Source organism: Lissotriton helveticus, chromosome 2_1, assembly GCF_964261635.1.
Source record: "Lissotriton helveticus chromosome 2_1, aLisHel1.1, whole genome shotgun sequence".
In the NCBI taxonomy this organism is placed as follows: domain Eukaryota; kingdom Metazoa; phylum Chordata; class Amphibia; order Caudata; family Salamandridae; genus Lissotriton; species Lissotriton helveticus.
In genome coordinates, this window is record NC_136059.1 from 62,776,946 (window position 1) to 62,803,889 (window position 26,944).

Sequence of the window (26,944 nt, forward strand, 5' to 3'; positions counted from 1 at the left end):
ATTTTGACTTTGAGAGAAAATAATTCAAGTCCCAAATTAAAATGTCCAACTGGGCCACACCTGGTTAGTGTAGGTGACCTTGGCTCTATTGAGGTCAACTTGAAATCATGCCTAATTCCCCATTTTTGGACACCCATTGACTACTAAGGTTACTTTTTGCTGCACTTGTCACTTAAAATGTTACAAATTCATGTCACTGGTGCCTGCAAGGAAGTAACGAGGAAACTTCAGATGGTACAAAACATAGCGGTTAGGCTATTTTGCAAACTGCCTAACAAATCCTCCACTTCCACCTCTTTAAGCAACCTTCACTGGCTCCGAATTGAAAGCCGCACAAAATTCAAAGCCATGTGCTATATGCACAGAATCAAATCAGGCAAGGCACCACCCTATCTTAGAACCCTAGTCCACCAATACTGCCCTTCACGTGTCCTTCGGTCCTCAAACCAGCACAAGTTTCAGGTACCCAGGATTAATCGAGCTAGAATGGGTGGACGTTCTTTCTCATATCTAGCGCCCTCCCTCTGGAATTCTCTCCCCCTCCACCTTCGCACAGAACCCTGTTACCTCAAATTCCGCATGAATCTAAAAACATGGTTGTTTAACCAATAGGCTATTCTTCCCAGGCCCAAAGTCTCTTTTGCTGTGCCCTCCCTCATCCTGTCCTTAGCGCCGGGAAACCTCCGGGTAGCTCCGTGCTCTATAAATATAAATATAATATAATAATACCTTAATGGAGTTTTGCATTTTGGGTGTCATTTTAGTCATTACATTTTACTCTATATTTCTAATTCAGTTTGGGATTTTTATTGTTTGTTTTTTAATTTTATTATTGTTTTGGCAATGCATAAATACTTCACACATTGGCCTAAGTTAAGCCTGTCTCTTCTATGCTATAGTTACCAGGGCATTGAGTTGAGGATAATTTAGTGAAGTTGTGGGTTCAGCTTGACAAGAGTTGTGATTAATACTTGTGGTTGGCAGTCTCCCATCCCAAATAGTGATCCAATGTTTTACACACTCCAGTTGTAGTACCTAAACATATCAGAGTGGCAGTGAAATATGTCTCATGTGTCTCTTACTAGTGTGATTATGTAATGCATGCAGAAGTGCATTGGAATCGCAAAAAGCGAATGAATATGTGAAGCACTATTAAATATAATATGTCTGCAGACCTATTTCTAAAACCAGAGTAATGGATTAAGATAGGAGTGTTTAAAGAGATGTACAATTGCATTGATTGAGGAGGGTATTGGAAGTCGCATTAAGGACATTCATTTTGTCATTTCACACTACACTGTGCAAGCACACTCTTAATGTCACTCGTTGTTAAAAAAGAACAAGGGATGTGCTTCAAGCACAAGATTAAAAAGTTATATACAAAGATGAGAAGAGGGCAGATTTGTGGTCAAAATCAACTGCTTCAAATTTGGGGACTACATATGACTCAATTTGTCCAAGATTTGTTTTCCACCCCTTACATATTGTAATGTTATGGACAAAATTATTTGAGGTGGCCATTAGCTATATATAGTAATACCCCAAAGAAATGCAAATCCACAAAGGTGTGTTGTAGAAAACTGTAGCAAAAATGTGTAATGAATGACATGGGGATGTTGAGCTGCAGATGAATGCTTTGATGCTTTTACTTTAAAATGTACCGTATTGGGTAGTCTTTGACTTTTTCTTATGTGTTTTCTTTAGATTGAGGACCAGCTCCCCCATCTCAAGGCTGTTGTACAATACCGTGGTGTTCTCCAGATAAGGAGACCAAACCTGTTTGCGGTAAGAAACACTATGACTTAGAAGAGTTTCATTATAGAAACAGTGGCATCACATAGGCCCACGCAGCCCCCGCAGCAGAGGGCCTTGGGCTCCAAGGGGCCTCCTCAGCACAATACACTGACCTGAGCACTCCTGCCTGACTCCAGAGGTGAGCCCCTTGATGTAGTTTGGAGGGGGGCATCTCAAGTTTTGTTACTCTAGTGGATAGAAGCATTACTATATGCCAAGCTACGGAGTATCAATGGGTCTGCCCCAGACAATTCTTCACGCATCTCTGATCTAGGATGCAATCGTTTCAGTACCAAATAGAATACGTGCAAGGTAAGGCAAACATACACACTGATTGCATGTCTAGATTGCCTTCCCTTGTAACTACCTTGAAAGGAATTGAGGAGAAAGAATGTGAGGTGGATTTCACTCCACATGATGTCAATCAGGTGTGTGGCGAGCAAGCAAACTTACGTGAAGATATTTGGTTACAAGAAATGGGTAAAGATGTAGAGTTAAATAGTGTCAAAAAATAAATATTGCAAGGTTGGCTGGAGCAAAGGACATTATCAGGTGGCATGATGAGCTACTTTAAAGTACATGATGAGTTGGCTGTTGAGAATGACATAGTCATAAGAGGTGACAAATGTATCCCTCCCTACTCATTAAGAAACATTATTGTTGCAATTCCTTACAAAGGTCATTTAGGCATCTCCTTCACAAGAAGACACTTTAGGGAATCCTTCTGGTGGCCCAGTATCGACTTTTTTGTTGATCATTTTGTGCATAAGTGTGCAAAATGTGCTAATAGTGACAAATCAGCCCCAGCTTTACTCCCTCAACCCCATCCTGTAGATTTTCCATAAGCTCCATGTTGAAAACTTTGTCTAGACATTATTGGGCCATTTTGTGTACTACCCAAACATGAAGCTTTTGGCATTGCCTTGATCGATTACTATTCAAATGGGCCAGAAGTTAAAATGGTTAAGGATGTCACTTCACAGAATATTATAGAGTTTTTAGACAATATCTTTTGTAGAGAAGGGATCCCCAAAGTGGTTGTTACTGATATTGGACCCTAATTTGTCATTAAAGAAATTGAATATTTCTTTGAAAAGTTTGGCCAATGGTCAAATTGAGCGATTTAACCGTGTTGTGAAAGAGGCCATTCAACTCTCAGTGACAGGAGGTCTGACGTGGCGCAATGCGTTGCAGTCCATGTTTTGGTGTACAGAACATCTCCCAACTCTGTGACCTTAGTCAGTCCATTTGAACTTTTAAGAGGTCGTAAACCTAGTACTAAACTGGCCCATTGGTGGTTAAAGAAGAATTTGGGTGAGAGCAATCATTTCTCTAATTTAGACTATCAAATAGTTTGACACAGAGTCGAAGCATACAAGGACAAAATTAAACAAGTCATGAAAAAGAAACAGTGATCTGTAAGCTAACAGGGAATTGCAATTGGTGATATGGTTCACATAAAGGAAAAGGAGGATGTTACCAAAGTTCTTCCGGTCTGGTCTCCACCCAAAAGAGTTGTGGATGTTTTAAAAAATGCTGTCAAAGTTGATGGTGGCAGCGTCTGGAATCTGAATAGGGTTTCTTTGTATAAAGGTGTGAAAACTTCCTGGGAAGACTCTAACAGCAATGTGTTTTTGGATGTCAAACTACATGATGATGTTGGGCGTCAGGTTTCTTCTCCTATTGATTATGCAAATGTTTCTCCCAAAAGTGTGAGAGTGCATTGCCTCCCTACGAGGTTTAGAGACTATGTTATGTATTAACATTTCTTTTTTTTGCTCCTTTAAGGGGGGAAGATGTGTTGGGTGCATTGTTGTATTCTCAGTGGTTGTGTGACAGACACGAACATGGCACTGCGTGTCATGGCTTGTGACCGTCTCGAGACCAAAGCTTGCCTTGTCATGTTTTAAAATGATGGTAGGTTGTCGGTGGGAGAGAACGCTGTAATGATTCATTCTGTGCTGTGCTGATGAACTGGGCAGAAGTGTACTGAATAATTAAACACACTACAGGAGCCCATTCCTCCGTCTCTTCTTTTTCTATACCCAGGACTTTTTCCACAATAACCAAGGGCCCCAAGGCACCAGGTCCTCAGCAACAGCACTTGGGATCATGACTACCTCTATGAGAGGCCACTAATACACTTTAAGTCAGGTCCAGCTTGCATTGGTAAGCTGGACTATTCCAGAAAAGGCTTCTTACAGATTTTGTGTGTCTGTAACTTACATAGGAAGTCTGCCAAATGACCCTTATAGTCACTTTGTTTGTCCTGGGTACAAGGGGAATAAGATTAACCCTTCAGGTCTCCTTACATGTTCCAAACAGCAGGTTCAGTCCTTCTTCTGTTCCTTTACAGGTCCTGTAGTGTTCTGAGGAGTGTGCAAGGGGATGCCAAAGGGGATGTTTGGAACACAATTGAGGGTGGTATCTGCCTAATAAATAGGAAAAAGGTTTGCAGGGGTAGTCCTACCCACATTTGCAGCAGTTCCTAACTATAATAAATTCCTCAGTGCCCCTCATTTATTAAATCCAAGATTGAGAAACCCTTCTCTTCGTATCTACCCGTCAGTCACACGTTCAGTCACATGTGCAGCTTGCGCACATTAAACAGTCTGAATTGAGAATGGGAGGTTTTGTTCAGGATAAGTAAGTAGGAAACGGCAATGTTACTCCAGTAGAACAGCGCAATGTTGTAACTATTATTAGTGCAGCAGGTACAGTTGCACCAGGACTTGTGAATGTACGGGTCCCACTGAACCCCAAATATGGCTTTCTTTTACTATTCAAGCCATAGCTAAAGAGCCTGTTCTTGTTGGCTAAGTGCCCATAGCCCCCTTGCTGATTGCCCATGGCTCCCTTGCTGATTTAATTTAACAACACTGCCAGTGGGAATCGGTTAAAATAGTGGAATACTGAAATCCTGCAGCCATAAAAGGTGTAAAGAGTACTTTACCTATTCAATTGTTTCCCTTTTCAATTGCCTACAGAACACACTATAACTCCTGCTGGGAAATTGCAACTAATAGGGTTTATGGACTTCAGTATCCATTATTTCAGGATCAAGGTTTCTAGTTGGATGTGGACGTGGGCTCCTTGCATGTTCTGGAGATGATTAATCTACAAACCTAACTGTGATTCACTCTCCGAAACAAATTACGGTGCTGCCCCTAAGATATGGAAGTCCCTTCAACCGGAAGTAAGCAGAATCTCCTCAACGACTGCTTTCAAACTGGAAGCCAAAAGATTCCTAATGAACAAATTCTCAACCTAACTGGGCTAGGCTCACCTGCTCGAAGTCATTGATCCTACAACCATTGTACCATCATTTGATGCTGCTCTTCTTTACCTCATTGTGTGCCATCCTTCGTAGCTCGCTATATATCTGTTTCTTGTATTACTCTCCTTAAATCATTTGTCTTGTAATTATGTGGTTTTCCAGTTTTGTATTCTTACTTGAGGTCGATATTGCATTTATGTCCATCCTTTTGTAAAGCGCTCTGATATCCTTTGGGATCTTGTTCGCGCTATATAAAACTTTATAAATAAATAAATGAGCAGTTCATTCCTTTGTCACTTCAACCCCATTCTGGGGGCAGCTTCTCCCTACTGGGTTTGGTGCATTGCCTGACTGTTAGGACAAAAGAAGGGCCTGTACCGGTTTCATCTGACATCTGCTTGGGACACAGGAGGCCCCATTGAAGTAAGTTTAGTTCCTAGGCACTTCCCAATGGGTCTTCCTTCCTACAAGAGGAATAAATAATCTCCCTCACTCAGACTTTTGGCTCCGTTCTTCGAAGCAGTTTTTACAACTCATCAAGGCTATTCACCAGCTGGGTGACAGTTGGAGGCTAATGTAAATTAGGGTCAGATAATTAGTTAGGTGATGTGGGAGCGGGACTTCCACATCAGTGTCCTGCATCACCAAAATTGTGTGTGTTCTACCTGATAGATTATGACTTTCTTTGGTATTCTCATGACGGTGCCTTAGATCACACCACAATAGGAACGTAAAAAGCTGTGCCTGCACGGCATGGACTGGTGCAGTCATTCTGAGAAGGATCCTTGGGTGCATGCATACAGAGGGACAAAACATGTGCCCCCTGCATTTACCGCATGGCACTGAGGCAACAGGATGCCCCCTAGAGCATCCTTTTTTTCTTCTTTGCCACAGTTTTCATGGAGGAGGAACCACCATGGAAAACGTGGTAGAGATAAAACTCATAATTGCTTAATGGGCCTGCGGAGGGACCCCAAGAATTTAGAAGCTTCAAGACCACTGTACTACCACCAGGGATCTCCCTAATCCCTGACGGTTGTGGCACTACAAGGGTGTCTTACTGCCCAAAATTGTCATGTGGGACTGCTGGTGCGGTTGTGTTTGTGCCACCAGCACTGCACCACCGTAAGTCTGGAGGTCTTCCGACTGCCAGACTCGTAATCAGGCCCTTAGTCATTAGGAGCTTCTGTCTGAAAAAAGCTAACTTTCTAAAATTACATTTTTCTTAATATTTATTAAAAACCCAACTTCACCTTTGAGTTTGCCTTTTAATAAATATTTTTATGTTTTTGAATTATGTTTGCAGCTGATTCCCAGCTTAGGATAGCATAATTCATATTTGCTATTGCTTTCCAGTGTAGCTCTATGGGCCATCCAGCCTTCCTAGAGTGAAAAAAGCTTGTGGGTGTAGTCACTGTAAGGTTATATTTACTATATATTTCTACATTTAAATACCATACACTCTGCCTTATAAGATACAAAGCCTACCTTGGGGTGACTTATAATATTACTATTTAAAACTAAGATTTTATTTTTACAGGTTAAGCTTAATGTTTAAACTGCAACTGCCAGGTTATAGTCGTTGGCTTGGAGTCATGTTTTCCCGGTCACACTACTGGATGCCACAGTAGTGCTCTACTCCACTGGTGATGGTGACCTTTGACTCCCCATGCCATGGGTCTATTTTGGGCACCATATGCTATGTAGATATTGGAAAGTTAAAATTATATTTAGGTGTTAGCGAATTTAACATTCATTAGCTGTTAGATCACATGTACTGGGGTCTGATAAGCAGTGTCCCATTGCATGAAGTCAAACATCCAGCAGCATCATTCCACAAAAAGTGGGGGTGACTATCCAAAAAAATAAAGCCTAAAAATGGATCCCCAAAAGCAGAGCATTACAGTGAATGTGGTTAGACAGCAGAGCACTAGACAGCAGAGCATTGCAGTGAATATGGTTAGACCGCAGAAGACATAAAGTAGTGCTCTTTTGCTCATTTACAATTACCTTGAACCTATTTGAAAACAAAAAAGAGACAGGAAATATGATCCTAAACAGAATAAATAAGCATTGGCATAGCCAATAGGTCTAGCTTTTGCGACCTTATAAGTATTTAATAATGCAGCACAATATCCTTGGTGCAAAAATATTAACTGTTGCATGGCTAAACACTTATAAGGTCCCAACGGTGAGACCTATTGGCTATGCCAATGCTTGTTTTTTTAAGCTAACAACTGCAAGCATAATTCATATTTTTAGTTTCAGTTTCACCTTTCCTAATAAGGACGTACAAGTCACAGATTTTTTATGCCAATGGCTGAAAGATTCCCACCTGATATGGAGTCAGATGACAGCTATGACATAATGGCTTCAGCGTCCTGTATATTTACATCGATAGTCGATAATTTTGCTGTAACATGCACTGTCAGGGACCTGCGGGATCCTGCTCCATTTGAGGCGGGTCATTTTTGCAGCACGCTCTAACAAGACAGGATTCCGCTCTTCCTTTCACCCGTTTGCCTTCGCTCATAATTAACTGAACCCATCCAAGGGCAATTTGCTTCAAAGTCTAGTAAATGAAGCAATCAAATAGTCTAACTTTCGGGAGTTGGAGATCGCGCTCCCCCCTCTTCATTAATGGATTCCTCAGTGGGACTGCCTGCCTGGCTGATTAAGGGCTGTGCCGTCGCGTTGTGAAGATGCAAGACCGCAGCATTTCATTCTCCTGTTTGTTTCACTGAGCCAATTACAGGCATACTCTGGGCGATTATTGAAACCCCTGCGGGAGGCCTTACAGTGATGGACTCTGTGATGAAAGCAGCTTCCATTTCTTAATATGAAGAGTCAATCTGCCGCATCAAAGACCGGTGCGGACGAGAGGTTTCAGAGGGCAGATAAACACTAAACGTCTCGAGGCCTCGGAGTCAAACACAACAGAGTTGATTATAACTTTTACCGGACAACTGATTGCGCGGCAAGCGTGCTGTTTTCAAAGACATTCTTCATAAGTCCACCCAGTCCACCCTAAAGGTCCCGCATATCACATACTCTGCACTCATATCAACAGTGACAAAAAGAATGATGCCATATTGGCACAGCTCGGACACCCCTGCAATCTTTGGTGACTCCTGGGGCCTCGGCAGACCTGTGAGGTTAAAGTGTGGAGACCGATCCCCTGCTCCAGAAAACACAGCACATCACCCAACAACATCAAAGGTTCACAAAGTCCACCAGCACAATAAAAGTGCCCTCCTCGGCCAATCAGAGCTGCTAGCCTCAATGGCATAACAATGTGCGTCTAATCTCACACTTCCTTGTAGGCCCAAAACACTTACCGCATAGGATCAAAGCGAGGACAACAGTCTTACAACCACACACTCCACGGCATAGTGTGCTATCCATGCGCACAATCTCCAAAGAGCCCCACATACAGGTAACAAGTGCACGCGCCTCGGGCTGAAATGAGGCAGCAGGGGGAGAGGAGAGTGGAGAGGGCATGTGCCAGTTTCCCTTGCCGGAGCGAGCAGGAACCATCTGTTAATTACAAACAGATGGTTTCAAAGCTCTCTTCCGAAAGGGAATCGCCAAACGTGCACACGTTGCTATTCAAAGCAATGCAATGCGTGCACGTTTTAGGTAGAAAAAGGGAATCGATTGCTAAAGGTCTCTTATCCGCACATGCGCGCTGCGTAGGCAAGACCTAAAAAGGGAAAAAATGACAGGGGCGAAAAGTAAGTGGCAAAGAGATGAGAACTTACCAGCATTAAAAATACAGGATACATTTGCAACACACTGCCTAAATCATTGTAAATAGAAAAAGTACATCAATTGAAAATATGTGAATCAAAAGTATTTGCTGTTAGCGATCTTAGATGGGAAACAACACTAAGCTAATGCAAGGAGAATTGCTCTGATGGATTGGTGTCCTTACATGGTAGTCCCACTGCAAAATGAAGGCTTTGGAGATTATGGCAACTTCCTATGACAAATACGCATTTTTTTCTGCTTCAGCGCAAGGTGATCTGCTTCCATGATGGCATAATCAACTGCTGCCGCCTCAGTTGACGAAAAATTTGGAGTACATATCAAATACAGTGCCAATCTGTAGCTTTTACATTTCTCAAAAATATTTCTATCTCTAGTGGAAGGAATTTATGCAGCTGGGAACAGACATATCTGATTCTAAATTGGATGAAATCATCAGATCCCAGAAGGCCAACAAGTGCTGCACCATGGTCTACACGTCTGGGACCACAGGAGAACCAAAAGGGGTGTTGCTAAGCCATGACAATGTGAGTATTTGTAATGTTTATGCACAATGGAAAGTATACTAGTATTATTCTAGTTGTGAGTGGTATTGATGAACTAAAAATATGCAAAAGCAATACAAGTGGCCAGTTCAATTAAACTGAAGTTAAGTTGGGGAGAGGAGTTGGCCTAACAGCAAGGGCACTCAACATCAAATCTGGGGAGCCAGGTTCGAGTCTTGACAAGGACGCGCAACATCCTCTGATTCTGGGCAAATCACTTAATCTCCTGTTGCCTAACAAAAATGTATGTTTCCTTATGTAAAGCAACTGGTGCTCGTTTAACGTGCTCTTATACCCAATACCTTCTGGTCAAGTTTGCGCTATATAAATCTCTGTTAACAAAAAAAAACACGACGAAGTTAAGTTACTAAAAAATATATTGCTATTTCACTGAAAGAAAGATCTTACAAAACAACCGCAACTTGTGGACAGAATGGCATATGTTTGGGGGAGAGCTCATGTTGTCTAAATGCAAGTTCTACATGGTCTCATGTATCCTTATTGAGGTGTTCTCAGTTAGGTCTCTCACCAGCATTGCCAGGGGAAGGTAGGGTTTGTAAAGTATAAACAAAAAGTCATTCTACTGTTGGGGACAGGGGTGGTACAGGTGTTTGGTGGCAACTAACAGATGTAAAAAAAAGCAGTGCCACAGAGGTGAGGGAAATATAAGGTACTGTCATGTAGTTCTCTCAAATCCGTAGGATCTGCGCATTTGTTACACAACATAAACTTTAGATGAGGTGCTCGGACTGATTACAAGCACACTAGCAGGATATGTAGGCCCAGAGACCAGCTAGCTCACAGTGCCATTATAAGGCCCCCTAACCTTACCAGAGAGTGAATGGCTTCTGGCAACCACTGAATACAATAACCCTGACCCCTCAGGGATCGTGGAAACAGATCATGATCTTTCACTTAGTCACTCATGCCTACTTGTGCTCAGAGAAATATACTGAGTATACAAAGTGGGACGTTTTCAATACATTTATTGAACCAACATTATTCTTGAATACTCAGTAGACAGAAGCAGATGAAAGTGATTAGAAGCACCAAAAGAGTAAATAGCATATATAGTTCTACCATGGTGCTAAGACAGAGGGCGTACTCCTCCTAGGCAAACCCTACTCATCGTGTTCTTAGAGTGTGTGTATGTGTGAAGTCAAGAATCCCCCTAAGGGACGATCCAACACCATTTACTATGCGGGAGAGTATTTAGGACCCCGTCTTGGTCATGAACTGGACACCCCTCATGGAGATGTCAGACTGCTGCTTGGTGAAGTCTCAGCATGCAGGGACCCTTGGTGTCAGATGTAGTGCCTCCTATGCCAATCTTTTGGGATGCCCCATATTTATAATAGAATGCATCCTTGTGATGTACGTATAGATTAGCAATGTTATGGATATATAAATAGCCCTGTCTACTCGTGGTTGAAGATAGATTGACATTTGTACATTGTGCATAGAAAGTCCTCGTAAATGGTGTTTGATGCATTGTGATAATGTTATGAAAAGGTAGATGTGTTAACAATGGTAGTTTCAGAGAAACAAATCCAACATTGTCGCACACGCAAATATGTGCAATAGGTCACAGCAGAAATGGTATTGTGAAAAGGAGGACAATGTAAGAAATTAGCAGCTTCATTACATGGGCTTAACCTGGGCATATAACAGTACAAGCCTAAATGTGGCCTCCCCCCTTCCACAAACCCTGCAATTTCTGCTGCACAAGCAGTTGCATCCTGGCCTATTGTACACATGACAACTGACAGATAAGGTCCTTGGAGCATTGCCAAGCAAAGCATACATATACCGAATATTACTCTAGGTTTGAAGGAATTCTAAAATGAAGACCCTGCAAATAGATGTCAAGTGCCATGTCAATTATTCAGACAGTACAGGTTTTTAATCAACTACGTGTGCATTTCATCAGTTTTCATTTCACATATAAGATTGCAAGTATGACCTGCAAAGTGTGCTTGGTAAAAAACAAGTTGGTCCTATTGTAGACTGGTTTAAGCATAGAAAGTATGTATGTTGCACTCTCACTCATATTAAGATCTGATTACCCTCTCTCACACCTCATTACCACTCACAATCACTCTTTTAAGACTGTTTTGTTTACAGGGCTATAAATGGATTAAAAAGTAAGAATTCTATATTCAAATGTTTTAATAAACAACTTTCTGGACACAGTTGTGAATCTTTGACCTACTCCTTACTGAATTGTTACGACATTGTACAGGTGACCATCTCTGCCAACAACATAATACCTTGTGAAACCTGTACCATTTTGAATTAAACAAGAATAATGTGTAACTCTGCATTCTAGGCATGTAAAATGTGTTGCTTTACGCATGCTCAGCATTGCTCTTTACTTGAATATATTAAAGTGGTGCTCCGGTTATGTGGACATTCATAGCTTTTAAGTGTCCCTATGGCAAATATCTCACTTTACGTAAATCGTGACCTTTGAACAAACATTCTATTGTATTCTGGGACTTGAAAGGTTGCTGTTAACATTGTAACTATGGGCTTAAAATCTCCAGGAGTAAAATGCAGTTGGATGAAAAAACAGGATTAGCTGAAGGTATCACACATACCATTAACACACCTCGCAACTGTGACTTTTGTTGGAATGTGAGTCTTGTGTCATACTTTCACCACAATCCCATGTGCATGGTGACAGTATTTGTCACAGGTGATTGTACCTGTACCGTGCATTGAATATTTAGAGCCTGGGGTGCTTGACAGTTGACCTGTTATGAATAGTGACACGTTAGTAAAGGGGGCTAATGTATCAAAGGGTTTTACCCATTCTGTGTCTGTGGGTAAATCTGATAGTACATATTGGCTAAGGTATGTATGAGCCAGCCATTTCACTAAGCAGTGAAAGAATTAAACAATGCCATACAACTAAATAAACTTTTTATGTTCCCGGATTTTATGCAGTGTTTAAAATAATGAGATGAGACCACCTAAAACTTGCTTCTAAACCCTGTGCCTTCAATTCCAGACACAAAACTGAATGAAACAAAAAGAAGAAGAAACAATGGTGCTACATTGCGTTGGCCCCTTAAAAAATGAAAAAACAATAACTCATTCTCTCATACTTTCTTTTCTTTGAATTATTTTTTCCTTTATGGTTGCACAGGCATCTATCAGTATGTATATGTTTACACCAATGCGGACCATTTCCCATTTAGTGAGGGTTATCAGATATTATAGTTTTATACCTAAAACATGTTACCTTACCTATAAGGTTTAGCCTCTTATATCAAATTGCCGTATTCAGTTCTAAGTTCGCCAATTGGGTTGTGTCCAATTTTATGTAATTTTGTTTGCCTCCCATCCAACGTAGACACTTGTCCCTAAAGTCCTGTATATTTAGTAGGAATTAGGAGTATATCTTCATATGATACATGGGACTCTGTAATCCCTGTATAAACAGCAGACTCTGATTTCTTTATATTTGGCAACTTGTGACTCAGCCAGTTGATGACTATTGACACAATGCATGCTACCAGAGCCAGCAGCTGAGGTGAAAGACAGGTCATGGAGCATAATTGAAGCAGCTTTAGTTGCTCAACTATGAATTTACCTTACAAAAATGAATGACAAGAAGTGTTTGGCAAACCAGGAACAGCTTGTTTAGTTAAACACAGCGGACTGGAGATCAGGAAACATAGTCTGGGTCTGAAGACTGTCTCAAAGCACATTGGTTTTGGCCACATTTTTAGACATTTTAAGAAGCATCTTAAACAAATGTACATTCCTTAGAATGCTGAATTATGGGTCTGGTCACAAATCCATGTATCTAGTTATCTGTGCAGGTGTGTTAGAGACACAATGTGGGACTAATACAGGCTTATCCAGATGTCTGGCATGCGGAATGCGTGATCAGTGTGTGCAAATGCCTACGGTGTTCTAATTGGTTGAGTCTTCCTAACTTAGTGTGACATCTGACTTTATGGTGTTTTAGGAACGCATGCCCCTCTAGATAAAAGGGTTTTATTGGGGCCCAATCTCCTGAGAATATTGTGGTATTGCAGCCTATATATTGGATCGATCTGGGTTCCCCTGATCGAGCATTTGTCTAATGGTTACGTGCCCTCCCCCCACCTGTGATCTGTCAAACAGATGCTTTTGGACTAGGTCGCTTGGCCAGCCTGAACAAGTATTTCTCACTTGGGGTTGTGGAGGAGGTCATTTAAGTCAAATGTAACAACGGTGATGCAAGTTCATTATGCTTAAATACATCATGACGTGCATTGATGTCATATTGTCCAATATTAACATTCCCCTCTTGTTGAATTTTCAACTACATTATTAACCCCATACTTCATTATTGCCACATTGTGTCATATTTGAGGTTTGCTGTGTTTCTGTTGTGTTTATTACTACTTCCCTAGTTACTTTCATTCTACCTAAATTGAGGACTCTGCTTTTACAGCAGTAAACTCACACTTGTAGGAAACCAAACAAAAACAGCACCAAAAGAAAATGGGAAGCAATGACAAGCATAGTCCGGTCACCCATTGAGGGTTCCCGTAAGACAAGTTTGCAAACCAATTCTGCTCAGGGGCACCTCCTTCCTTTTTCAAGTCAGCTTGTACATTTTGCAGTGCTTGGATGGCAAGAGCCAGTGTGGTGTTGTCTGTATCATTTCCTTGGGTGTCATTTGTTAGGAATTGGTGAGTTTTTAGTCATAGGTCGCCTGAGTTTCGTTTGCGGGTAATTTTGTCCTCCCCTCTAGTCATTGCAGTAGTGAGCATTTTAGTGGGGTGATCTTTGTGGGTGTGTGGATGACTCTTTACATCTAATTACCATTTTATTTTCATGTACGTTGTCAGCCCTTTAATGCTTTACTTTTCCTAATGTGTGCATTTGTAAAATCCATTGAGGTTTTGACATGGAAAGTTTTAGCCCACTATGGAGAGGTGAACCCAGGCCTCTCTTCCCTTCACCTTAAGGGTGGTAGATGTCATGAAAAATTAAAAAGCGGCATTGTAAGAAATGGAGTTTCCCAAATCACAATGGGGGGGGTAGCACGGACCAAGCGGGCAGGCCAACCTTCGAAGGACATGTGAAGCACTCACGCAGTACCTACCGACGACACACCAGGCACACCACAAAAGAAGCAGGACACCAGTTTGAGTTGGAAAATTAAGAAGTTTAGTGCCTCCAACCTGCAAAGGAAAAATGCATAACAGTGGTATCATTACATGGCGCCTACTGGCACCAGAGCCAAGTGTATAAAGGGGGGGTTATTTACATGGGAAGTAAGGGCTGAGTCTGTAAGTCCATATCTGTAAATAAAGAAGAATCAACATTGAACCTGGGGCCAATATGGCGGGGCCAACTCAGGCTCTCATCCTTAGTGATGGGCTGTAATGCAAAATACCATCAGCATGGGTACACACCGTGCACTATAACTCCAGCCCAACCCCTGTAGAGGAAAAACTTCATGGCAGTACAACATATAATATCAGGCAGGAGCACCTGTAATAAATCAGTGAGGCTTCCTCCACCATAAACCTGTGGGTATCAAACATCAGCCTAAAACGCATTTAACATGGGCATAAACCGGGGCCTGGAATAACATGTCAGGCCAGCATGGGGCTCACCAGGCCCAAACCTGTAAGAAAAGGCACCTTCACTTGCCCTGTGGGCACCAAAGCATACAATCACCCATCATGTGTAAAACAACAGTATACCTGGGCCTCAATAACCTTAGTGTAGGCATAACATTAGCATAATCACATTAGCAGGATAATCAGCCTACAATCAAAACTAGGCACAGAAGCGCACCACACCTGTAAAGGAAAAGTCACATTCACCTGCCCGGGGGCACAAAAGCCTTATCTATAAAATCACCTAGTCAGTACATAACAGTAGTGTCAAACATAGGCAGGGGCGCAGTAACCTAAGCACCCAGCATTGACATAAGGTGTGGCCGTGACTCGGGGGGGGGGGCATCGATAATTCCTTGGGGGACCCTATGGGCTAGTTATCGGCCTCCTACCACTGGCACAGTCTACTGGGGCCACAGACTCCGCTGGGGGCCCAACGTTGCAGGTGCCCACTGCCCGACGGGGCACCTGGAAAGTTAGTCCGGTCCTCGGGGCGGCACCGACCCTGTGCCCCGACTCCAGCCCTCTTCAGGTGCAGGTGCCCGCTGCCAGATGGGCCACCTGTAAATTCAGGGTTGTCCCAGGGGCGGGCACCGATTTATGCCCCGACACACCCCCCAACTCCACTACACACAGCCCCACTCACCGGGACTCCTGCGGGTGCGGGGGCTCCTCCTACGCAGCTCCGGATGTTCTGGGGCAGGGCTTTCCCGACCTCTGGAGGCCCCGCAACAACTTCTGCCAGCTGCTCGGGCCCTTCTTCCTCACTGGGGCCCGGGGTTTCAAAAGCGGCCTCCGCACGACTGCAGGCTTCTTCGGCTTCAGGCGAGGGGGGGGCGCTCCGACCCTCCCACGGTCCGCACGCCCTCAGGGCTACAGATGGGAAGGCTCCCTTACTCGTGGGGAGAACGCGGGGCTCCCCTTCCCCCACAGGGGCCCCGCAGCCACTGGTCACCTCCGGCCGGCTTCCTCAAGGCGGCCGCAGGCCTCCTCCTGCTGCCCGGTCGGCAGCCAATCACAGCGCGGCCGGCCCGAGGCTATGCCCACAGGTCTCCAGTGATGCACGGAGGGCGGGGCCGCGGCCATTGACGCGGCCGGGCACCCCCGCACGTGATGCGGGCACTTCCTGGCTTCACCTCCTCATCGGCGGCCCCCTCCTGGTACTGGGGGTCGCAGCGACGTTAGTCACAGCGGCGGGGGCCCCTCCACAGTCACGCCGGGCTGCGGCGGTGATTTCCGGCGGCGATAAGGGGTGGGCTCCCTTTTAATTAATTAATTATCAATCACCAAAAGCGCGCCAAAACGCAGGGTAGGCTCCTGCGGCGCTATTCAGTCATTTGCTCCTTGCGCCCACACAGCAGTTCTGGGGCAGAATAGCGCTTCCAAATTATAGCACTTCCTAGGGGGAGCACAGCAGGCCCTCAGAACACAGCGCTTTTCTTCCCACAACGCTGGGTAGGCAGTCCAGGGCTTCTAGGGACACGCAGCTCCTCCCAGTCCAGCGCTTAAGGGCAATGTAGCAGCAGCACTTCCAAAGGGGCCACAGCTTCCTGGGGGCACCAACCTCCCCAAACAGCGTCTGACAGGCGCACCTCACGGAGGGGGGGCGAACAGTTCCACAGCCAGCCCCAGGGGCACACTCCTCACCTCCTGGGGGGTTCAAGCCCACAGCATTCCTCCTCTTCTGGGCACCTTTTTCCCTCAGCGCTGGCGTAGTTCAAGGTCCCACAGCGTCAGGGACCTAGGGGGGCTCTCCTTTTGTCAAGGGCCCTGGGGGACAGTGGAGGGGGTGGAATGGATGCAGGGCCCAGCTCACAGGCCCATGTGGCGGTGACTCCTTGCAGCAGGTCCCCTCACGTCCCTGTCCCAGCTCTGTCTCTCCCTCTGGTGGCACTTCCCCCGTACTTATACCCTCCTCCCTCACAGTGCCAGAACATTCTAGAATGTTGGGGAAAACTGGTTCACACTGGCTCAAGGGGAGGGGTTGAGCACCCTGGGTGCCAGGCTTTCCCTCCAAAAGCTAGGGGTACTGGGTAATAATAACTAGACCGCTGACCTATGGCAGTACAGTGGCAAAACCCATGGCCATGGCATCCATTTTAAACACAGTACATTTTAGTCAGGTGCATTTTTAAAATGGGGAAATTTACAAGTGCTCACACCATTACATGACATTACATTTTTAACAAGGTGTCTCACACCACTCATGGCCTATACATGTTTAATCATTTCAAATTGGGGGTGCAAAAGCGAAACATTTTGGGGGGAAAAGGCCAAGTCCAACACAGCTCCCCCCCAGCCAAAAGCCATTTTTTTTTTTTTTTTTAGTTTCGTTTGTGGGTAATTTTGTCCTCCCCTCTAGTCATTGCAGAAGTGAGCATTTTAGTGGGGTGATCTTTGTGGGTGTGTGGATGACTCTTTACATCTAATTACCATTTTATTTTCATGTACGTTGTCAGCCCTTTAATGCTTTACTTTTCCTAATGTGTGCATTTGTAAAATCCATTGAGGTTTAGACATGGAAAGTTTTAGCCCACTATGGAGAGGTGAACCCAGGCCTCTCTTCCCTTCACCTTAAGGGTGGTAGATGTCATGAAAAATTAAAAAGCGGCATGCTTCCATTTCATCACAAAGTTGTGGATGAAGACCTCCTGCCCGGGCTGATGTATTTGGTAGGGGAGCTTGGCGGTGCTGCCCTTAAAACTCCGGTGGTGGGCCTGCTTGGCAAGGAACCTGGCAGTTTTAGTTAACTCAGAGAGAATCAAGTGCAATTTGTCCCCAAGTGCCTGAAAGCTCGCTTCTTATTTTGGCGCTTATTTTGGTCCCCTCATTTTGGTCTGGGTATTCCCATTACAGTGTTGTGGTGTAAGTGTGCCAGTGTTGTGGTGTAAGATGGTGACCACTGCTAGGTGTATTTCTTAGCATGGACAAGGCTAGGGGCAGACAATAGAGCCACTTTGTGTTAAGGCTGGCACAAATTTTGCTTATCTTATTTTTCAGAAGGCCGTTGAGTCTCTCAACTATGCCATTACTTTGGTGGTGATAAATTGAGGCCAATTTGTGTAATATACCTAGAAGGGGGCAGTTGTGGCAATACATGAAGTAGACAAAGTGCCTGCCATTGTCTGACTGGATGGCATCTAGTACCCCCCACCTTGGCATCACCTCCCTGATGAGGAATGTGTGTGCTGCATTAGCATGCCAGTGCACGCAGTGGTCAGCCTTGAACACCATGAGTATGGGCAACCTCTACTATTAGATATTGGTATTTTGCAGATCAGTTATTCATGTCGATGAAGTCTACATGTAGTGCTCTGAATGGCCCTGTTGGTCAGGGAACGGCTGATGTCATGACCCTCAGCATAGGCTTGGGTGAATAGAGCTGGCAAACAGTGTACTCATTCAGATACATCTCTACATCGAAAAGTTGAGGATATCCAGACGCTTTGGAGCTCAGCAATTTAGTTATCTTTTGCCGTAAGTGCAGACTAGTGCAGTTGGGGTAAGGCTATGTTGACCATACTTTGGGGCATGACGTCCTTCCCTGTGGGCACATGCCGGTATATGATGTTGTGTGTGATCTGTGTGCAACCCTGTGCTAGCCAACTCTACTTTTCATCAGGTAACATAGTCCCCGGGAACTCTAGAGTGTAGCCCTGCTGTTTCAGTGTATGGTCTCTTGTGTGAGGGTCTCCATAGTCTGCTGTAAGGAGTGTAAGGAGTGTATGTGTGTTTCTCTAATATTTCCATAGGCTGCTTTGTAGGTCTCACCTAGCAGCATGCATGCTCTGCATAGGCAAAAAGACCTATAGCTATCAGCCAAAAACGTGCACGCGTTCCTTTGCCTTCAATGGCAACGCGTGCACGTCTGGTGATTCACTAAGGGAGTGAGCGCCACCATATGGTAGCAATTATCGCTCCCGCAAGTGAATCGCACAACCGCCCTCCCCCCTGCTGCCGCGCGAGGCTCGCACACGCCTCCCCCTGCTGCCGGCAGCCTGTCACACTTGTGCTTACTTAATGTACCAGAAAGGCACTGTTAAACAGCTGCTGCCCATTGCTGTTCATGCGCTCAAGTCTCTATCTGAAGGGATACGAAATGTAACCACTGCCCAGCACAGTATCATGTCAAACTCCTTAAAGCCATAAGTGTAATCATTAACGTACCATTCACACACATAGTTGTTCTGTAAGCCAGCTCACCTGCACCCAACAATGTGCAGTTCTGTAATCCCATGGCATGGGCTGACCGTCCCAATACCTCGTGTTTTTTAAAGAATCCCTTCCGAGTGTGTTGTGACCCTTTCTGTAGTTGATTTTAGCTTTTATTGTATTGGAGCCTGAACCCAAAACATGGCTTTTATTTACATAACCTGCCCCTCTCACCTTCTCCTTGTAAGCTCAAAGCAGCTTTTAGGGGCTTCGCCCAGTCCAGTTTGCTTGTCTCGTGGTGTGACATGAGGTAAAATGGCAGCCTGTGTCATCCCACTTCCCCTGTCGAGAGAGCTCTTAATCATCCTTCAAGGTTCCCTTCACATCTGCTTCCCATCAGAGGTCAAACAGCGCTGACCGGCCGTTCGCCAGAGTGCTGTGTGGGAGGAGGGCGATGCTTGTGCCCATTGTCCGCAAAGGGCAGCATCTTCTCCCAGCTGATGCCCTGTCTGGAGGACACGTTAACTGGAGGGCAGGGCAGAGAGGTCAGCAATGCTACGGTGAGCCACTCCTCACAGTGGCAACACTCCTCCAACAGCTGTGACAGCTGCAGTGAGGACTGCCGGCATATGAGCTTCCACTGAACCCGTTCCACCCATAACTATGGGGGACAGGTGGCTCCATGTTGTCGGGACACCGCCTTCCATTCCTGGACGTTGCTCTTACAAACCCATGCATTCTGGGAGTTGTAATCGTGATTAATTGTAACTGAGCCAATTGAACCAACACACATGAGAACAAGGCTATATAAAAAGAACGAACTGGAATAAAAACTTGGTGTTCTGATGACATGGAGCCATTTAGTCACCCTACACAAACACTGTCAGCCAGTCCTGGCTTTTTAGCCTGCCCTGCGGTGCTTTCTGGGACTTGCAGTCTCACTGCATTAATGGGTACAGTGAAGCTTTTAATCCCTTTGGAGAATTTAGGCAGCTTCATGCAGAGAGGCACAAAAACGGGGCCTGGCTGCAGCCATTGTCTTTGGTAACAAGAAGACAATGAAGGTTTCACCAAAAGCTGAAGCCTGGAGTAAATGTTTAAGCGTGTGGAGGAGTGTTTGCTCCCCGCCCTAGGGCACATGTCAATGAAGCAATGTCTAGCACTTGAAATCCGCTGCCCTCGTCCACAGGTCAAAAAGCGCCCGCAGTTACCGTCACGTAACCTGGATCAGCTTTCAATTTAAAGGGGTGAAGCTCCCTGTGGCACCATGTGCCTCGCTGTATGTTGGAAAGGGAAAGGTTAACCTTACCAGGTCGACCGGTTTCCGCCTGTGATTTTAGCTTTAGGGCGCACTCACTTAAGGAGACTTGCAAAATGGCTGCTAAGAAACTGTGATGTAATGTTCTATGCAGAGCTTTAAGTGGGATGAAAAAACTGGGGGGTCTCTCAAAGGGGCGTGGTCAATGTAATTAAGGGTGTGGCTTAAAAACAGAAGCTAAAAACCTGTGTTTAGCAGTGTGCCCCCAGACTTGCATTTTGCTGTTCCTGTCATTGCATCCAGATATATGATACAACAAGTCACATCATACCTTCAAGTCAGAACTATTGGGTTTGTCAATGGTTGCTAGTCGCATAAGATAAATAAGCTGCAACTATGGCTTGTATATAATATTGAAAAAAACTACCACTTAAAGTCCTAATGAGGGAGGGGCTGTCTGTGCCTGCCCCCTTCTCAGGCACTGGCGTCCGCCTGGAGAGGGGTTTCTCTGTTGGAGCAGTAATCACAGGACCCTGTCTGATGGCATCTGGCTACTCCGTGCACAGCACAGTGATTTATACTGGGTGTCTCTCCTTTTAGGAAGCCACTGAGCCAGCCTGCATGCCGTCCCTCCATCCTACTTTACCGCCACCTGCAGGGCTGCGCTGGTACTGCTGTATGGGGGCGGGACTGGCTTTACTCAGCAGTGACAAGTTTAATCATTTGAACAGGCATTACCACATTACTCTGGCATGTAAAAGGGACTACCGAGACTAGAGATGGGGTCACATTGTCGAGTAATTTAAATTGTATTTTACAATGTGCTTATCAGGACAAATGTCAACATCCAGAAACTGGGTTTGCGGTGAGATGTAAAGTCTGCAGAGCACTAAGTACACCCAGCTATGACACAGTGCTATCAATTGATCCCATGCAGTGTGTGGCACTTTAACCAGCCCTTTACTTTTTACTTACTTATCTAATCCTGAGTATTCACTTGCTTGCTGGAATTATATGGCAAGGGAGGACCAAATTATGCAGCAAGGTTGACTAAATTGTGCAGCTGTAAATGGCAAAATATGCGACGTGACGCAGAACATTTTGTGGTTGCCCTACCTCGTTATTTTGTCATTTGTATAAATGTTAACACAATCTGGACAAATGTTGTACCTCATCAGAACCAGTTTGACCTTCAAACACACCAATCAGCAACAGATAAGTACCAAAACGTGTTGCTGTGTTTTTAGTAACTTTTGATCCATTTGAGCAAGATTTTTTTTCTTTAAATCTGTAGTTTATGCATCAGTTCATGGTTATGTGGCAAGTGTGACAAATCCATAATTATGTGGAAAATGCCACATCCACAAAATTGCATAATTCCTATGGCCTTAGGTTAATGATAGCAAGCGTGCAGCTACCGAAAAAAACAAAAAAAAACATTCATAAGCTTTTCAGGCCCTTTATATGGGCTGGCCTGTGATTTGTGAGTGTCATCCAGTCCACAATTGCTTATTATATTAGGGTTCCTACAACGATTGTGTTTCCTATAATGCTGCGCCGGTTTTCTCTCAATGTATTAAACCGTGCGCCATTCCATCTTGTGTGGAAACAGTCATCCCTGTTCAATAGTTTGGAGTGAGATGTGCTGTATTTTGTTTCGACAGAGAACTCTGTTTCTGCACATAGCACTTTATATCATCCCATTTCATCTGAAACAAGCATTGGCATAGCCAATAGGTCTTGCTTTTGGGACCTTATTAGTATTTAGTTATCCAGCACAATACCCTTGGTGCAACAATATCATCCGTTGCATGGCTAAACACTTATAAGGTTCCAAAGGCGAGACCTATTGGCTATACCAATGCTTGTTTACTATCTGGTTGGCCAATGCTATGCCCAGAGACACAAAGTCCTTGCCGCCATGCGCAGCACATTTTACAATGGCCACGCACCTAGGTAATGTTAGCGCTTCTATTAGCAAATCTAGGAGATACCTATGTGCGACGTGATCTGATTTTAGGAACCCTCATCTTCACCACCTACCTATGCTAGAGTGCAGTATAGTAGTGACATAAGCAGAGTCAGAGTAGATCATTGCCGTGCTGAGAGGTGGGGAAGGAGATTCAGCTGTGCTGTGACAAGTCTATGAGGCTGTGTGGCCATGAGCCATCACTACCACTGCTCTGTGCGTCTTACACCTGTTTCCTGGTTTACTGTGGAGGACCTATTGATACATAGTGCTTTGCTGTCTTTGATGTGGCCTTCCTCTGCCTGGCTGATCCCCTCAGGGTGTAGGTTGCACAGTTGTTGGTCTCCTCACCCTTCTTGAGCACTTGCACTAGAAAGGTGGCTGGATTTGCCAGATGGCACTGTGCTATCTTTAAGGATGGCCAAGAGAGAATCAGCTCCTAGTCCAACACCCATTGCACAGGCTGTGTGATCTTGCTCTTCAGTATGATTGCAAACACAGAGTGTTTGGTAGACAGTATTAGCAAATAGCAATACCCCCATCACAATGGAGGTGATTATGTCAATGACGAAGGCTGCTGTGGCTACCGCCTGCCTGCACGGGAAATGACCCTGCATGACTGAGTCCAGAAGTCCGCAGTAATCCACAAGGGGCTTGTGTCCTAGGGGGTACTTTTGAGTTAGGGTAACTGTCATGACTCTCGCATCACTATGACTGAATAGTCGGGTGTCCATAACACAGGGAAGTACAATATCTCTGCTTTAAATTTGTGGAAAGTCTTGTGCATTTCGGGTGTCCATGTGAGTTCCTCATAGCTCGCCCTATCTTCCTTTATGGCCCGAATAAGGTGGCAATGAGCTTGCTGTAATCAAAGACCCACTGTCAGATATAATTGCATAACCCTAGAAATTTTTGCATACCTTTTTTGTCTTTTTTAGTGGCATAGCCCTGATAGATTATACGTGTTTTCTGCACATGAGCTGCCAACCGGTTTAGGAGATTAGTTGGCCACATTAACTAACCTCCCTGTTTTAAGTACTGTACTTTCCCCTTCTCCACCTCATACAGTTTAGTGACAAGTGTAGTCAGGAGGGCCATTGTCTCTTGGCGGCAGAGGTCTTTGGAGGGACTGCATACCAGGATGTCTTCAGCATACTGTACAAGGGTGCTGTTGGATTGAAAGTTGGCAAGATCCTTTCTTAATATTCTCTTAAAATACGGGGGGGGGCAATAAGTATCCCTGAGGCAGTCTCCGGTATAGCAGCTGAAGCCCCTGGAAGGTGAATGTAGTCAGGTGCTGACTTTCAAGGTGCAACAGAATACTAAAGAACTATTTTTCATGTCTACCATAGAAAAGTAGTGGGCATTCATGGGTACAAATTGTAATATTTATTTAATATGACAGAAGGATCCATCACTATAGGGAATGCTGAGACCACAATGTCGTCAAGGTAGCGCGAGTCCTACATTAGTGCCAAGCTCCCACTAGCTCTATTTGACTGGGAAGATTGGTGTATTGCAGGGGGAGACCCCTATGTGGAGGACCTCTAGGTCAACTAGAGCTTGAATCATAGGCACCAAACCCTTGTCTGCCTCTTTGGAGAGTGGGTATTGGCATACCCTTGGAAGGTTGGCCCCCTCCCACAAGATTATTCTGTGATGTTAAAGTGCCCTATATCGTAAGTGCCCACAATTGTGGCAGTATGATTTCCAAGCCTTGTTTCTGCCATGTTGCCAGTACTGCGATATAGGAAATGGGGCCTCTATTCGTGACTCCACTCTGACTTGGATGGAATCGACAAAGACAACCTCTGAGGTCCCTTGGCACTCTCCGGACAACTGGTCAACAGTTATCTCCCATATACTGAGGCCGGGCAAGATGAAGATGAGACATGCCCATATTCTACTTGCTTGGTTAGTTGCCAAGTGGACCTTTTATCTAGGCCATAAGTCCACTGCCTCTAAGTAGTGCAGTGTTTCTTCTTGGTGTCCCCCATTGAGGTGACTTTCCTGGCGGAACTCAAACTAATAAGGCAACTGCACCTTTTGACTCAGCAGTCCTTAGCTTAGACTTTAGCAATGAGGGTGAGAACAGCACTGGTGAAGGCTGGCCAATCAGATGCCATTACCCTTGTAGGCCTGGCTTGGCCCTGTGGGTGATTTAAGGAAATAAGCCTTACTGGGTCGTTTCCAGGTTTGTGTCCATCAGTTCTCTAGCCAGAGGGTTAGTCGGGGATGAGGGGTTGAGATAATAGATACTGGCTTACAAGGCTACCCCCATGTCTAACTCCAGGGGCTTCATGAAGGGGACCCTCTGAATAGCCCCAGAGAGCCCCTGTGTATCCATGGAATCTCTGGACAGGAGTTCAATCCCTTCCATTAGGCAGGACTTTGTTGCCCCTGTATCAATCAGGAAGATGTAGGATGTGCTATTTATCATAACCGTAATGGTAGGCTCCTCATCGGTCCGGGTCACTAATAGCACAGGACATGTGAGAATGGGGTGTCTACTTCGGCCAACGGGCACACTGCTGGCCTGCATTGGTCCTGCTGATAATGGGGTTTGTGATGGTGAGGGATGGTGTGACTTGGTCTTGACCTCAACATAACCTCCTCAAACACTGTTGACAACTGCTATATCCTTCTTGAACCTCTGTTGCGGTACCTTTCTTGGTGTCAATGTCTTCTGTGCCATCATGGCAACAGTGAATCTGACCAGGATCGCCATTGAAATGTATCCTGGTATCTAGTGTGCTTTTTGCTTCCATGGGCAGGGCAAAATGAAGTAAATTACCCAATTATCCTCTCAATAGGGCAGATAGCCTTTTAGGGCTCCAGCAATAGGGAATAAGACCCAGTACCAAGATGAGGCAGCCGTCATTCCATTTTTATCGTAAATTATACTTGTTGTCTAGTGTGCTTTCTGCCTACTTCAGTAAGGCAGATTGGCTTAAAACAAGTCAATATGACCCTTTAGCAAGCAAGAAGACAGTGCATGCTTTAGAGATGTGTGATGTGACCTGGTGTATCATTGGGTTGGGCCTCACTTCATTCTATTTTGTTTTGAAAAATATAACCCTTGGAGTGTAGTGCACTATCAAGACTGGGAAGGGACGTTGTGAAAACAACTAACCGCCCCTCCCAGGGGTACAAAATCATACCTGGGGATGCTCCATTCCTTGACGGTATTCTGGTGGCTAATGTGTAGATTCCTGCTTGGGAGTCGCCTCCTTGCAGTAATTGCCAAACAAGAATCTGCTAGGAAGAGGCATAGGTGTTAATGGGAGATACTCCTCTTTCCAGCTGTACGTATCCCATTGTGAAATGTTAACATTTTAAATTAAAAACACTAATTGGATATTCCCCACATCTTATGATGCTATTACTATTAAAGATTCAGAAAATATTCACCAAATACTTAAAAACATGCAGTCACCAGTAGGTAGTTATTGTTAGGACCATGTTTCGATAGGAAAAGTTTTTTACTTGCCTAGATCTTTGGCGTCATTTGACAAATCTTCATGAAATTTCCCCCCAAAAAGTGTGCCAGTGATTCTTGTTGCACATGGTAAGTAGAAGGGGGATCCATTAAGCTGGGGCAGAGAAAAGGGGGGGGGGAATAACGTGTTTCCCATGTTCATTCCTATTGGAACTTTAAACAAAGCTGCAGTCCAAATTGCTAAACAGAATTACACAAAATTTGGCATAAATTGTAAATTGGCATGAATTCATTGAGTAGTTTTGGAAATATTAAGCAAAATCCCAATTGTATATATAGGGATGAGGATACTCCAAGGATCCAACACTTTAAACCAGGAAGTGTTGGCAGCCATCCTGGGTCTTGGCTTGAGCCAAGTCCCAGAAAAAATGCTTTAAAAATAAGGAGCCAGGGTAGAAATACCTTGAACCCTAGTGCTCTTGGGAGAGTCCCACATGGACCCTACAGGGTCATAAAAGCATTTTTTTTTTAAATTATGCGTGAATCACACTGAACCTATGGATCCTGCTGAAATGTAAAGAAAAGGAAGCGCAGGCTGCGGCACTCCTTTAATAATCAGCCCTTCGGTGGGCCAGGTCCAGGGTGCATGTTCCTAATAAAGGAGGGAGGGTGCACGGGCCCCTCCTTCTGGGGCTTATTAATGCCCTGGGCACCACCACCTCCCCCAGCGATTTTTCATTTTAAAAGGGGGGCTCCTCGGACCATGCCAGGTTCTGGGGACTACCACCTCCCCAGGGCCACGTGCCTAAAAAGAAATCCGGGGGGCCTCTTGAACCCCCCGAGCCATGGGGACCATCACTGACCTTGGGACATAACAAATATCTTTGGGGGGCCTCAGGGCCCTCCCTAGGCCCTGGGGACCACTACAACCCTATGGCCATCTTCTTTTTAAATATTTGAGTGGGGTTCCCCTCCCGGGTCACCTCCCCGGGGCAGGCCCTATACAGAAGGAAGGATCGGTGTGGGTGGCCTGTAATTCAGGCACGGCAGCACAGCTGTGTTACATTCAGCATCCCAGCTGGAAACCCAATGATGAAGCATGCCACCAACCA

General features: G+C 44.8%; 1 protein-coding gene across 2 annotated transcripts in view; it reads left to right on the top strand.

The window, feature by feature from the left end:
* Window positions 1-26,944, top strand: part of LOC144817708 (long-chain-fatty-acid--CoA ligase ACSBG2-like) — a 254,229-nt gene that overhangs the window by 121,074 nt on the left and 106,211 nt on the right. For both annotated transcript variants that reach the window (XM_078674470.1, XM_078674469.1), the window contains exons 4-5: window positions 1,705-1,785; window positions 9,217-9,366. In XM_078674470.1, coding sequence (XP_078530596.1) covers window positions 1,705-1,785; window positions 9,217-9,366 — 231 coding nt within the window. The remainder of the gene's footprint in view (window positions 1-1,704; window positions 1,786-9,216; window positions 9,367-26,944) is intronic.